Raw genomic sequence first — 15,357 nt, forward strand, 5'->3', positions numbered from 1 at the left:
GACAGACTTTGCAGAAATGCTTCCTTTATTTTGTTTGTATTCTTTTCAATTCTTCTCATCAAGTTTTTGACAGATTTTTTAAGAGACTCTGAATTTTCTCAAAGGATGTTGAGAATCTAATCCAGTTCATGTGAGGTTGTTTTTACAACACAACAGAACAGTCTTGGACAAGCTTTATACTAGCTGAAAACTTCAGCACAATAGTCTTGCACATGGGACAGATCCAGATAATCTGTCAGATGTTTACAGAAGTTACCAAATAGAATTAAGCACACTCTTGACTCAGGATATTTGAAATAAAACAGATTCTCCAACTGATGTGTTACGTTCTTTACGATGCATTATAACCTGTACAGCTTTAGGAAAATGTACCCCAAATATGGGTGTGGCCTTATTCAACTAAATACAAGATTAGAAGGAGGAGAATGTTAGAAGGTTTTGGACATTTTTTTTCTGAACCACATCTGAAAATATTAAGTGACGGTGACAGCTATGTTTGAAGTCTACTTACGTTTTACTTGTTCTAGTTTACCTCCATCTATGAAAAGGAGACAGAGCACACCAAAAAAGATAAAATTAAAATCCTCCAATATCCACTTTCTTTCCATCTTTATCATCAACAGAAAAAGAAAGAGCCTCCAAGAAGAGAATGTTGAGCTGTTGGGAAAAAATATTAAATTAATTAAATTAAAATTTTGTAAGATACTTAATTATTTCATCCAGCACACAGAAATCCTAAACTGCCAGAACAACAACAACAACAACAACAAAAAATCTGTATCATGCATCTTCCTTTCATGGAAACAGCCTTGCCTTCAGATCATTTAATTTTTGGAAAAGGGGGCACATTCCTATTCCTGAAAGCTGAAAACTGGATATTTATTCTAAAAACGTCCTTGTTTTATTTCAAAGCAATCTGGCAAGTAAGCAATCTAAATTCTTAAAAGTTAGTTCTCTTTCCCAAGAAACTAGTTTGGGATATGTTCTTGTAGAGCATCACTTTTAGATGTATCTGTGGTGTCAGTTGCTACATGTTTGCTTCATCCTAAAGTTAACCCTGGGTGTCCCTGGAGTTCAGGTCCTGCACTGTGCAAATCCCTGCTCAGGGTGAGCCACAGGCCCTGCTGCAGCCAGTGGGAGTTTTCCTTACCACATCTAATAAGCTTCCAGCACTATTCAGCTCGCCCCTCTCCCCACCACTATTGTTCTGCTACTGTGTATAATTAATTTTTCTAGAGTTAACCCTTCTGCTGCCTTGATAGCTGAGAGCAGAGTAGGGGAATGACTTGTCATCTTCATTCCTTTAGATCTTTAATGTCAAAATCCTGCATGGTGGGGCAAAGTTTAATTTATTCTTTTCTGTTCTGTGTGGTTCAGAGCTGGTATTGTTCTTGTTTCATGTGTGATTCTGTTTTTCTTTTTCTGGGTTTTAATAAGTGAACTATTTTTATGGAAATAATTAACCAATTAACTAAGGTAGATTGTTTTTTAATACAGTCAACTTAAGATTCTACTATTTTGCTGCTCCAATGTTTATAAGCATTCATTGCTAAAGTGTTATCTTCCCAGAGTGCACTTGTCCATAACATACAATGTTGGAAAGATTTGGGTGTGATTTTAAAAGCCTTGATATGGATTCACTATTAGTTTTACATAAGCTTAAAAAACCCAAGAAGAGTCACTATTGGAAAAATGAGCGGTCTGTTTTGTAAACTAATTTGGCCGCGTCAGATTTCATGTAAATAATGGAACTGTATATAAATATGTCCAAACTTACGGATCATCAAGGCAAAAATAATAATTTCTATATGAATAAGTAAAGTGATGGATAACTTAAAGAAACTAAACAGTAAGTTAAGAAGCCCTTAAAATGTAGATCTTCCTATTAAGACTATTGAGACCTAGGATACTGTAACAAAGGGCGTGTGATCTGATGTTATCAGCAGCTTCATTGCCTTCACTGTTCAAGAATTCTCTGTATTTCCAAACCACAACCACAATGGACATCTTCCTTAACTAACTAAACCTGTGCCACTGCTCTGTACTCAGTAAGCTCATTCAAAACAATGCAAATTGCTTCTGAAAATGTTTAAAGAAATCCCTTCTTTAAAGCACTGTGCCTGTTCAGTAACTAAGCATAACTTTCCATTTATTTTGCAAGTTGAGAATAATGTTTCAATTTGAGAAGAAGGGTTTAAGTAATTTTTCCCTTTCCACATATTCAAATCACATAGGACATTTTTGAAGCCAAATATACTTTAAAAAACCTGTTAAACATTAAAAGCTCATAATTTAGTCCCAGGACATCATGCATGCATTCAGAACAACAGTAGCACATCACTGGGACTAGCAGAAATGTGAATGTTTAAATATTTCAGCCTTCTTAGGAATTGCTTAAGCAAACAATAATTATAAATGGCGTACAGTTATCCTTTGCGCAGCACCGTATCTGTTAGCTAGGTTGGTTAGTTGGAATAGAAAGGCTGGGAAATCCACCTATTTTAAATGTCAGGTCTTCAAAAGGAAGAACATTACAAAACTTTGACTGCTTGTTTTTAGAAATGCTGCACAGTAATGTTAGATGGAGGAGTTAATAACAGAAATGGGATGGAGACTTTTGATGTCTTTCTTAATTCTCTTTAATTTCTGTATTGTTGTTACTCCAAATATAAACACATACTTTTCACTATTAGGACACTCCCTTTATTTCCCCAAAGGGCAATGTCCTAAAAAAAATTCCTGGATTTAAATAATCACAGTTAGTATTAACCTGTTAATTATTGGTGTATTTTCTGCATTGTAGAAACAATTAAAGTCATCCACATCTTACATTAATTACTTCGTGAAATAAAGCAGAAGGGGCTCTGTTTAACGCCTCGCCCTCCAAAGAGCCCGGTTTGGTAACTACAAGAGGCAGTGTCCGGCCTCGCCACGTTTTACGATTAGAGAAAAAAACCCGCAAAATCCAAAAATGGCAGCGCCGCGGGCAGCTGGCAGAGGCTGCGGGGCTGCGGTGATGCAGCGGCGGGACAGCTCAGCCCCGACGGCCGCGCTGCCCCGCAGCAGCCGCACTGCGAACCCTCTCCCTCCGCTCCTCCCGAGCCTTCATCCCAGCGGCGCGTCCGCCGCTGCCGTCGGGAGTACCCGGAGGCGGGCGGCTCCGCTCTCGCTGCTCCGACAGAACGGCCCTGGAGCGCCCGGGAGGGGAGCTCGGCTCGGCTCGGGCCAGGTGCCGGCGCTGCCCCGAGGGGGCGGCGGGACGCGGACGGACGGAACGCCGGGAGGCGTCGAGTCCCGCGCTGGGCTGTCTGTGCCGCGGCCCCGGAGTAAGTCCGGCAGCGGGACCGCGCCTTCCCGGGGCCTCGTCCCGGACAGCAAAGCTCACAAACCTGGGGCACGGCTGGAGGCCGCTCCGCTCCGCTCGGACACCGCCGCGAGCTGCGCTCGGGTTGGGACAACCGCGCGGCTCCGCGCTCCGCTCCGCCGGCTACGGGGGGTCCGGCCAGGCGGCGCCGCTGCTCACTCACGTTGCCATAATCTTCTCCCGCGGCTTTTAAGTGTCCCCTTCGGTTGGATAGTAGAGGGGCGAGCAGGGGACGGACGGGGTCCTGCCACCGCCGCCGCCAGCCCTCGACCCCCGTGTGCTGGACGGGAGCGGAGAGAGAAGGATCCGCTACGGCCGAGCTGCGGGGTGTGCGCTCCGGAAGGTCCCGGGCTGGGGCACCTGCCACCGCCTCCCGCCCCGGCGAGGAGCGCAGCGAGGCCCGCAGGATGCTCGGCGGCGGGTCCTGCCCCGCAGCCCCGGCGGCGGGAGGCGGGGTGAGCGGGGCCGCCTCCGCCCCGGCCCCCTGCTCGCCCGCGCCCCGCGCCCGCCGCCCGGCTCCGCGGCGTGACTGACACGGCTGGGGTGGAGCCCTCCGCCGCGGGGGGCCGCGGAGAGGGGCGAGGAGCCCGCCCGCCCCTCGGGCTGCCCGCCCGCCCGCGGAGCCAGCCGCGCCCGCGGCACCCGCGCCCGGGCGGCGCGGCCAAGCTCCAGTGCCCTCAAACGAGCTGCTGGTTGGGTGACCGTGGCCACTTTTCCTCCGCGGGAACAGAGCCCCACGGGTGGCTTTCTTGGAGAGCGGACTCCACACCGAGACGGCTCCTTAATGGGCTTCTCCTAGGCGGGGAGCCCCCCGAAGCAGACCCGACGGAGTTAGCATCCACTGGGATCTGCCAGACACCTTCTGCTGATACCCCCTGGTCTGATTTATTGTGTTAGAAGGTTTCAAGGTCACATTGAGATTCTGGTGGAACTAAATTAAACCCATGACTCATTATATGCTTGGTCAAACATTCTTTTTCTATCTTCTTGTAGCCCCTGTAACTAATAAGAAGAGATCAGTGAACTCTTGACAAATGATCTGAGAAAAAGGGTGAGGTATGAAAAGACATCATGTGGAGAAACAAATTACAACCTATTTCCCCTAGTTTGGGACCAGGGTGTTTGGGAAGCACTGCTGGGAGGTCGTACACCTCTCAGGCTTAGTAGATATTTTCAGAAGGCTGAAAATTGAGCAGAACTTTCATTTCTTCCATTGTACTTTAGCTGTACAAAACACTGAAGGTGCAGTGTATGGTGAAACCTTATACTAGCATGAGGAAAGGATAGATGACTTACTAAGGCTTTTGTAGTGTGACTTTATAAGTTACCAAGGCTGTGTGTCAGACAAATGCAACTATAGAACTTCTAATATTAAAAAATGAAAAGAGAAAGAGCTAAGCATTTTGAAAACACTGCTCCATGTCTAATTGTGTGTCACTCTGCCACTCTGTCTTGCTGTGCACAGGCAGTAACTCATGTTCCTAAGAAAAAAACATTGTTTAAAGCTCTTAGCTCCCAATGTGATGCCTATGGCTGCAGACTGATAGTTTTGGAAGAGCCACTGTATGAAACAGGGATGGGCAAACAGGGGGGAAAATGGTAATTCTGAATCAGAAGTATGATTGTAACTTGCACATGAAAACAGAAAACCTGCTCTGTGCAAACTCCAGTCCCACACAAGTTTTTCCATGTTCATGGAGCAGAGTTAAGCACATGCATGTGCTTCTAAATTGTTGGGCTGTAGGAATGGTTTTCCTTTAGGTGTTGTGCTGGGTTAGACCATACAGGCTCAGCCTGTGAGATGAATTGCCTCTGAGTAACACAGACACTCAGTTGTGTGACTGAACTGATCCTATTGCAAATCTTAGTGAGTAGGAATCCACAGGTCTTTGCAGGTATTAAACTTTGTAGGTTCAATAGTTTGGGTTGATAGCAGCTGCGTGACTTTAGTAAATGCAGCTTTGGGCCTGGGCAGAGCTCAGTTTTACTGCAGAGACATCCTCCAGAAGAATCCACCCAACTGTGTCAGTGTTCTCTATGTACTTTTTTTCTCCATGTATTTTCTTCTCTCTGCTGATACAAATCTAGTGTGTGTAAAGACAACAGTAATTGTTGCAGTGCTCTTTATGCCTAGTCAGTGTAGTAGTAATGAGAAGTGAATTATTTTCTATAGACTGTGTGACCTGAATTCTTTCGCAGAGGGATTCTTTGAAAATAAATTCCTTATTTGGCCTGAAGAGTGCTTTGGGAAAGTTGCTATAGATGCCAGCACTTTCCACTGCATTCTGTAAGACTGTTTCAGAAGATGCTGCTGTCTGATGGTCTCTGGAGATACTAATTCAGGTGCAAGACCTTTGTTGAACATAGAGATATTTGAACTGGTGTTCTTTATCCACTCTGGCAGATTTAGATTGTAGAGAATTGGCTGAAAGAGCCTTTCTCTTAAGTGAGGTTTGGGGACTCACTGAACTGGCAACTTGGTGGAAACCCAGACTTCCAAGGGCAGGTGTTCTAGCCTGACTCCCAGTCCTGTTCCTGCTGTTTAGGCTGTTCATCAGTTGCTGGGACGTCCCTGAGGGCTTCTGACTGAAGATGCAGTCTGGTGTCTCTCTTGGTCACACACAGTGGCTGCACGGGTTCCTTGTCCTGCATCTTCCCATGGCATGGTGCTGCAGCAAGGGCTGTGCTTGCTAGGCCACAGGACAATGTGGCACATGCTGGACATTGTGCGTGAGCAGAATGTTCACAGGTGGCCTTTTGGTGAGTGACCCTCTGAGCTGGCAAAGGTGCCAGTGCACCTGGATCCTGGGAGTGCTACACCTATGCCTGAGCGCTTCCTTTTCTCCCAGCTCTGGCCAAGTCTCACCAAGAAGGACAAGGACAAGCCACTACTCTTTGTGTGTCACCACAGCCTGTTATGCTTTGCCTTGTCTCACACCTAACACAGCCCCATGGTAGGGGTGTCTATTCCCCCTTAGACCACAGCACTGACAGCTTAGCAAAGCCCTTGCTCTGTGCTCTGGCTCAGCAGTGGGCTGTTACTGCAGCTTGTGAAGCTCAGGGCTGCTGCACGCGTGTGACACAGAGAGCCCTGGAGAAGCATCAGACCCACAGTTACCTTTCATGCTGCCAAGCAAAGCTGACTGCTTGAATATGCTCTGCATTCTGGTGTCCAGACAGGAAGGAATTGCTCCCAATAGTGAGCATTAAAGATTGAAGAATGCCCTCAGTTTTTAAAAGCACAGAGATTTATCCATGCGATTCTCATTAAAGATAATGGAAATTAAGCAGATAAATAATGTGACACTGCCAGTAGAAGTCCACGTCCCTGTGCTGTGCCTCACAGTGACTGAGCAGCATGAAGGTATCCTGCTATTATTTCTCAGTTCTTGTGAGGGGAAAAAAAAACAGGCTAAAAGATTCATGCCAATGCTAACATGTTTACACACCATGTGGAGTTTTCTTAATTGGAACAGACATTGAGCTCTGAGAGATATTAGACACACGACACAATACCCCTGGTTATTTCTTTTTCTTCTGTTTATCTATGGTCAAATTTTCACTCTAAAAATGTACGAAAGGAAATTCTTAGCGTAATAATGAGCATCCTTTGATTTTTGCATTCCCATGAATTCAGTGAAGCCCTTTGGAAAATGTATCTTAAGATGCTAAAAATTATTCCCAGGGTTTTATAAAAATCTCTAAATTACTTTTTGTGGTTTGGATCAGCCCCCCCAGTTATCATACTGGGAATACAATCTGGATGTTCACCAAGCAGGCTTCACATATACTGCTCAACAAAAAGGGCTTCAGATGTGCATGATTTTGTGATTATGGCATAGGGTGGTCATGAGCATTCTCCACCCTCCTGTTTTTTTCTGTAGCATGGATTTCATTCACAGTGTGTTGTCAGTCCTCTAGCACTATAAATTAATTTATTTATTTGCCAGTGAGACAGATGGACATAGTGAGCCTGAGATTTCAAGTCAGTTTGCTAAATAACAGCAGCATTACATAAAATGTCAAATTGCAGCCCAATTCCTCACTACCTTGCTGTGGATATATTCAGATGGGACTGAAGAATAGCTGAAAGTCTTTTCATTGTTCTGTCAAAAAATGCAAATAAAATATATCTCTTTAAATTTAACTTCCAAATAAACAAGTGAGAAGAGACCCACAAAACCTGCCAACAGCAATGAAAATGCAGGAGAAGGCAACCACACAATGTTTCATTCCATCCTAGAGTAAATGACACTTTGCTAGATGGGGTATTGAGAATCCCAATGTGTAGAATAAATATATGCACTCAGAGGCGAGGCCCTCCTGAATTTTGCATGTGCTCATCATTTCCTCAAAGTGTTAATCTACAGATGTTTCTATCTAATCTAATCCAATCTAATCTAATCTAATATAATTTATCCTAGATATTTATAAGATACCTATTACCACCACAATGTGTGTGCAGCTGTAATTATGATCCTATAATTCTCTGAAATACCTGCCATGTCAAAAACTTGAAGACAATTTGTAGGAATGTAGATTTCTTTGGTATATTGATGAGATGCATGAATGGCAAATCCAAATCTTCAGTCCAAACTTTTATCTATAATTCCTGTATTATGGACACATAATTTGAAAAATGCAAATCCATATAATGTGCAATAGCATCTCAGTGACTATTTTCAGCAGTTGAAAAGCAACATCAGAGAATCTATATAAGTGATGATTTCTGAGTTTTGGGATCAGCTTCACCTTCATTGTTTTTTCACTACCACACATTATTGAAAACAGCAGAAGGTGGCACAGTTCACATAAAAACAACATACATTCTTTCTTGCCATTGCAATTGTTGACTAGAGTCACACATGAACAACAAAAATTTTCAGGAGTTTAAAGGAATCTCTGTTATTTGCTTTTAGTCCTGCTATGCAGAAGAATTGCTGGAACAAATCTTATGGATTAATCATACCATGATAAAGATCCACTTGCTGAGGCATTTCTTTGTAGCTGGCATCCACCAGATAAACGCAGTCAGTCCTGTCTCCCAATGCATGACAGAAGGCGTCAAGGCAGGCTTAATGAGGCTCAAATTGCAATTCAAATATACTTTTTTAAGCCTTACTTAGTGCTGCTAACCTCACCTTGGTAAACCAAAGACAATAACAACGTTACTGAACACCTCGGGTATTATGTCATTCTTTTGCTTAGAAATTTGCTGGTGTGAGAGTGCTTTTGAAACCCATCAGTAAAACTGAACATACCAAATAATTGATCTCTTCTCTAGGCAGAACAAAGGCAAATATGTGCCAGCATGGAGCCAGAGCCTGCCAGGGGCTGAGGACTTGTAAATCCCACTGCTACCAGTGAGAGCTGAGGACACAAAGTCCTTGGTGTAACTGAGCTCAGTTGTAAAACAAACTAATGGCTGTGGAGCTCTTTCCCTCTGATACCATTAGTGTGTACTTACTCATAACAGACCCTAACGTGTTGGCTTGCACTAAGCTGTGGTTCCAGCCTGCCTGATCCTGGCTGCAGGCTTGGGCAAATCCCAGCCGGGCTCTGCCTCAGTGTCTGACTGGCTGTGAGGACACTCACCAGCACTGAGTTATGCCAGAGAGGGACACCACTGCTTTCTCTTGTCTAGTTCATAAAGCCAGTCTTGAATTTTCCTGCACCAGAAGATGGTGATCCTTTCACATGAACAAAATTGCAGAGAGACAGAAAAAAAAGCTGAGCTGTGTCAAAAAGTCACAAGGACTGTTCAGCAGAGGATAGGAACAGTGGAAATGTCCAGGAGGATAATAGTGAAATTAGAAATGGCTCTTTGAGAATAACCAGCTACAAAATAAAGTTTAAAATGAGGAAGGGGGACTTCATTTCATCATTAAAAATATCAGCATAAAATACATGGAGAAAAACAGTGAAGACACTGTTGCTAGTAGGCTGGCTTTTAAAGTATTAATGGAACGTCACAGAACAAGAGTTTCTTTTATTCTTTTCTATCCCAGCTCCCTGCTTTCAAGGTTCTTGTGTGAACATGCTGCAGTTTGCAAGGCTGTGAAATTATCAGACCTGGACCAGTGCCAGTACAAACCAATTTATTGGAGTCCAGCAATTAACTAAAACCTAGAAAGCTTGATTAATTGTGGCACTGCTCAGCAGGGAGCATTGAGAAAAAAAATCATGACACTCCATGAGTTCTCTGTTCCATATAGCAATTTACATTATATGTAAAGAAAAGTTTTTTCTCTGTAAATACCCTTACTTTATTATTTTACATCATGTAGAAGGAATAATTACAATGCCATATGAAGAAATGCTTGTTGATGGCTCTCTAGATAATAATTTCATAGTAGTAGCTGTTATCCTGTTACATATTTTTGTGCTACTGAATTAATATCTCATTGTAACCCCAACAATAGGATATATTATTTTAAAATATTGTTTCATTAAGCTTCTCTCTGGATGGACATATTGAGAATCCAACACTGCTCTGTTCCCTTCTATTTCTTCAAATATGCCTGTGTGCAAGAAAGATGAGGGTTTGATGGTTGTTCAGAATTATTTAAGATAGAAAAGCAGCAAACAAATAGTTGGGCTGAGAAGCAATTTAGCAGGGCAGAGTATGTTGACTGAAATGAAATTCTGGAGTATGAGGAGGCAGACATTATGAGAAGCAACTACAAAATGTAATTTAGGTGTTAGCCGATTTTATTATGATAGTATTAGCAAATAGTGTCCACATTGTTTTATTGTAAGGCTTATCATAAAAGTCTATGCATAAGGCAGAATTAAAAAATCTCATTCCTAGATGCCTTAGTGACACATGAAACACCTTTAGTATAGATAGCTGAGAAGAAAAGAAATATTCCAGCTCAGTGTAATGTAGCATATTGTAATGGGTAGTACAAAACACTGGATCTGATTCTTCTTAGTTCTCCTTACATCAAAATAATTCAATGGTTAGTACTGGAGAAAACAACCTGTTTAAAGATAAAAACTAGTGGTAATAGAATTGTCACCCCTGCCCAGTGACAAGGAAAAGAAAGATACAATGAAAATATTTTTACCTTTTCAACATCATTTTGTATCCTAATCTGCATCCAACCGCGACACTGTCACATTCTCAGATTTAAAGAGTGCAATCCACAGACAGGGCTAAATCACATTAGGCAGCAGTGATAATAGAGCCTGGGCATGCAGAACATCCCAGCAAGCCTCTAGCTGGGGCTCTGGGGTGATTTGGGACATTCAATGAGGTAGGAAGGGCTGTCTCCTCCAATTTCACTGTATTTACTGGGGATTTAATGTATTTTTTTCAAGATATTTGCAGTGGAAATCAGTTTGTTGGAGGTCATCTAATTGAATCTACAGCCCTGGCAACCCTTCACAAAGGCTGCCAGGAATGACCGAGTTGCTAGTGCTTAACTGTGAATACCCAGCAGGGGTCCTCCACAGGCCTGAATACAGTCAATTATGTTATTTTTCTAAATATTAGTGACTCAGCTGTCTCTGCTTGTGGAGAGTTGCCAGGGTCAGAGATACAATCAGACAGATCCTCCCCCCCTTCACTTCTAAGAGATGGGGAGAATCTTTTAAATATCTCTCCGAATAATCCTGAAGTGGAGGGAGGGGTTCTCACAGGCTGTGCTGCTTCTCCAGGGGGGGTGCATAGGGTCTCCCTGGTTTGGGGGTGCCAGGGGCCAGGCAGGGCACTGTGCAAGTGCTTGGGGGAGCACTGCTGTGTGTGAGCAGCTTCCCAGCTCTGTGATGTAAATACAGATTTCACAGTTTAGCTCAACAGGCACTAGGCTGAGACATTTCAAAAGACAGAGGTACTAGCAGCTTGTCTAACCCCTTTAACACTTTTTTGTTCTTTCTGTCTTCTCCTCTCCCACCCACCTCTCATTGTGCTACAAATATCTCTATGAAAGGAAAGTTTCTATGCACTGTAACAATTCAGGTTTCCATCTTCCTTTGTAGACTAATCGGGGAGAGACACAAGAATGATGACTGAGGAGTGCATTCATGGTCTGGAGGGCTCTTCCCTGACACTTACAGATGCCTCAGCAGCCACAATCCTTTGCCCTCTATGCAGAGCTCTACAAATATTTTACGGTTTTGATTGTAACTTCCTTAGTTTTTGCCAAAAAGTCTCTTTTCCAAAGCCCAGCTTTCTTGAGAAACAGTATCCCTATCCCCATGGTCCATAGCCCAGCTCTTATCTGATCAACAGTTTTTGGCAGAAGGGAAAAATCCCTCTAGAGCATTTGGGTGTCTGTGCATTGTTTTGGCCCAAGTTTGAGGTAGTGCTTTGGAGTTGGCAAAGTTTCCTAATTTACTGCTGTTAAATTTTATCCAACTTTAGGAATATTATGGGGATGTGGCCAATTTCCAGCTATTCTGAATCCATTGCAAATACTTTGCCAGCATGTGTCCAAGTATAATCCAATTTTGATAGTTTTAATGACAATACAATTTACCTGTAAGTGCCTTCAGGCCTGGCATCTGAACTGCAGTGAGCAGGGGTTCAGCTGCTTGGAGCCCAAGTCCCAGGGGTGACACCTTTATTCCTTTGGGTCCCTTCTGTCCTAGAAGTGGAAAGCCCACACTGGGTCTCTAGTCACACTGACGTTGCATCTCTGACTTGTTGAACATACATTCTTTGCTGTGAGAGTGAGGATCTAGGCATTTCCTTGGAATGAGCAGAGAGTCTGGAGTGATAAGGTATCTTTTGCTATTTGACATCTGTACACTTCAAATTGGGGTACTGGTGTTCTAGCTGTGTTAACAATACAGTAGCTAGATAAAACTGCAGTGAAAGCAGAACTGAAGTTTCATATGTTTCAGTACTGCAGGGAACTTGACTTTGAAGAACTGGACATTATCAAAAGGGTGCCTTTGTAGCTTGTTCTTGCTATAAAAACAGGGAGGAAACCAAGCCACCTCTGTTATAGAGTTTCCCCTGGCTGGAGCTCCCCTGGGGAGAAAGAAAATAACCCAGCAAGGGAGAGGAGGTTCGCTGTGTTTAGACAGCCTGTCCTGATCTGCATGTGCCTCTCAGGAGGAGGAGTGCCCTAGGAAGGTTTTGATGTCTGGATAACTACCAAGGCCACTGTCCCCCTCCTGTAGGAGGATATGGTTTGGGCAGCAGCTGTGGCATTCTGACTGAAGAAGAGATGATTTCCTCAATGTTTTCACTTTTAATTCATCACCTTCTCCAGCAATTGTCATGATGGCAAATACATAGTGTTAAATTCTGTCCTCAGGCAGTAATGAGGACTCCATTGTGGAAATCTGGAATCTGGATGTCCTTAATGTTGCAAAGTTACGTGTGACATACTTTGGTTACCAAAATGATTGGGACAACAGCATCCTGTCTTGTGCTCCAGCTCATCCAAGTATTCATCATTGATGTAAATTGTGATGCCCATTGTTACAAGCTGCTGACAAGCATGCATCAAAAAGAGAAATGAAGATATTTCTAACTTCTGTTTCAGCAATGCACGTTTTCTTTCCTTCTACTGACACTGTCATCCATAATTGTTAACATGACGTCCTGGTATTCTGTTTAATAACATTCATTAACCTGAACTCATGGCAGAATTATATCAATAACAAAAGTGACATATCAGTCAGTGTGTTCAGGCTTTGTGAGGGCAAAATTCTTTCCTGATTCTATCCTCAAAGAGTTCCACCCTATTCCGTGCATTCAGAGAATTCATTATACCACTGATTGGTCATGGGACACCTGACACAGTTTGCCCAGAGCAACTGTGGATGTCCCATCCCTGGAAATGTTCAAGGCCAGGTTGGATGAGGCTCTGAGCAACCTGGTTTACTAAAAGGTGTCCCTGCTCATGGCAGAGGGGTGGAACAAAATGATCTTTAGGGTCCTTTCCAACTAAAACCATTCTATGATTCTACAAACATGACCATCTGACAGTACAGTGATGCAGTACAGAGCAGAACTGTTATTGTTGTAGCATCCTTAACAATCCTTTCACCTGAATCGAGGCACGAAGACAGAGAAGGGAACAGGACTTCCAGCAGCTCTTAGTTCTGTATTGCTCTGCCCAGATGTAGGTGCTTCATGGGAGGCTCTGCTGACAAGAGGGGCAACAGACCCTAGCTCATGCAGTGATTTCATGGCTGGCACTGGCTCTTATACTGCACTGCCTTATCTGAAGAAACTTTAAAAGTTGTGGACTTTTCAGGTTATCCTTTTTAGAAACAGAGAAACTGAGACACAGTGAGAGGAAATGCTTTGTGTGGAGGTACCTGTCAGCTCTGAGCAGAATTACAACAGACCTTGTCTCAAGTTTTGGCCTAGTGTGCTACCAACTGAGTGATATTTCTACTAAAAACCATGCTCTTTAATGAATTTACGTATTGCTTTGGGTATTTCAGATCTCAGGAGGACTCAAATCTCCTTCTTCCTTACTTAAGAAATGGGAGAACCACATATGAGGTGACAACCTTATTTATTCTTCTACCATGACTCTTTAAAAGATAAAGGAGAAGCAGCTAATAACTAAAAAAAAGTAACACTCCAACAGGCTTGGTTTGCAAAGCCCCCAAAAGCCGAGTAAAAGTTTTTTTAAAAGCCAATCTTCTGCTTACTTTTATTTTAACAGGCCATCTTCCAAACTTACACAAGGCTAACTACATTACAAGGCATGGATTAAAACAGAAAAGTTCTCTAAAGCAGACCTGTTGGAGTTGTCTTTAAAATTGAAAGCAGAGTGTTTGTTTTCTTTAATATGGGGGGCAGCACCAATAAAAACACCAGGGAAAGGCCAGTATTACTAGATCACAGCAGAGTTATAGTAGAATGATTTTTGCTTAGAGACTTAAAAGCTGGACTGCATCCTTTCATGCTGAAATCATATCTCCTGCAAGGATTATTGCAGGATATAATGTTTCCTTCAGCTTCTTATTTTCTCCACTCCTGAACTTGGACTCCTGACCTCAGCTTTTCTCTGGTTATGACCAAGCATTTGCCTTCAATTGAATAGCTGAGCTTTTTTACAATCAGATCAGCTTCTGCTCCTGTAATTTCAGACTCATTTTGTGACATTGATATTGTAGATCTTAACTAAAAGCCAAACATTTTATATCTTGGGTAATGACCATACAGGAACTGCCAGGTTTAGCTCCCATGTGTGTAACCATCCAAAACACTCAATATGTGTGACTGGAGTCGGAGGAGCTGTGCACACTTTGCATGGGGCCCCTGTTCCTCTTTGTGTCCCTTTTGCAGCACAGCTCTGCACCTGTGCCTTGCTCTGGGGGTCACAAAGAGTTGTCCATGAATGGCAGGTAATTCGAGGTTCATGGTAGCTGAGTCTGGACCCTCTCATTAGTTGAACAGCTAATCAGGCAGAAATCTGTGGGGCTCTCCAGTTAATTACAGGGCAGGGTTAGAGGGTAGGTACTAAAAATATCCATTTCTTGGCTGTGCCACTGTTGCCTGCTAGAGCCAGTGGAGGCTAATTGCACTGGATTATCTGCACAGATAAAGTTAGATGTACTATTCAGAAGAATACATAATCTGGGAAGCCTTCTGTTCATGGGACTCATGATTTCTTTTTAAAAACTTATTCTTTATCATATCACAGGATATGATGTGCCTTGTGTTTTCTCTCACTAAAGAGAGAATGAAGATTGAAGTTTAGTTGTACAGCTACAACTATCAGCTTCAATGTACAGCTCTTGATCTTGTAGCCAACAAATTTGAATGCCTTCAAATGTTTGAGACACCAAAAAACGTATTGGAATGTGGTCTTGAAATCATACAGCACTGGGCTTGTACAGTCATTTGTTATCACTGCAACAACTACTTCATGGACATTTCTTATTTGTGTGAGTGTGAAAATAAGGATAACCAAGTACCTCTGCTATACTGTCCTGTAAAAACTTGGCTTTGTGTAAATAAGTCACAGCCTTACTATATGTAAATTACTTTCTGGTGAGAGTGGGACTCTTTGAGT

The 15,357-nt window shown here is 43.0% G+C and overlaps 1 protein-coding gene across 1 annotated transcript in view; it reads right to left on the minus strand.

Annotated features, from left to right (window-relative positions):
- The window catches only part of CHRDL1 (chordin like 1), a 39,371-nt gene extending 35,896 nt beyond the window's left edge, over positions 1–3,475 (minus strand). Inside the window, exons 1-2 of the mRNA XM_021547854.2 lie at positions 3,390–3,475; positions 512–657 (exon numbers count right to left, since the gene is read on the minus strand). Of these exons, the coding sequence (XP_021403529.1) occupies positions 512–617 (106 nt within the window). The 5' untranslated portion in view covers positions 618–657; positions 3,390–3,475. The remainder of the gene's footprint in view (positions 1–511; positions 658–3,389) is intronic.
- Between the last annotated feature and the right edge of the window lie 11,882 nt (positions 3,476–15,357).

The sequence above is a fragment of the Lonchura striata genome, chromosome 14 (genome assembly GCF_046129695.1).
Source record: "Lonchura striata isolate bLonStr1 chromosome 14, bLonStr1.mat, whole genome shotgun sequence".
NCBI classification, from domain to species: Eukaryota; Metazoa; Chordata; class Aves; order Passeriformes; family Estrildidae; genus Lonchura; species Lonchura striata.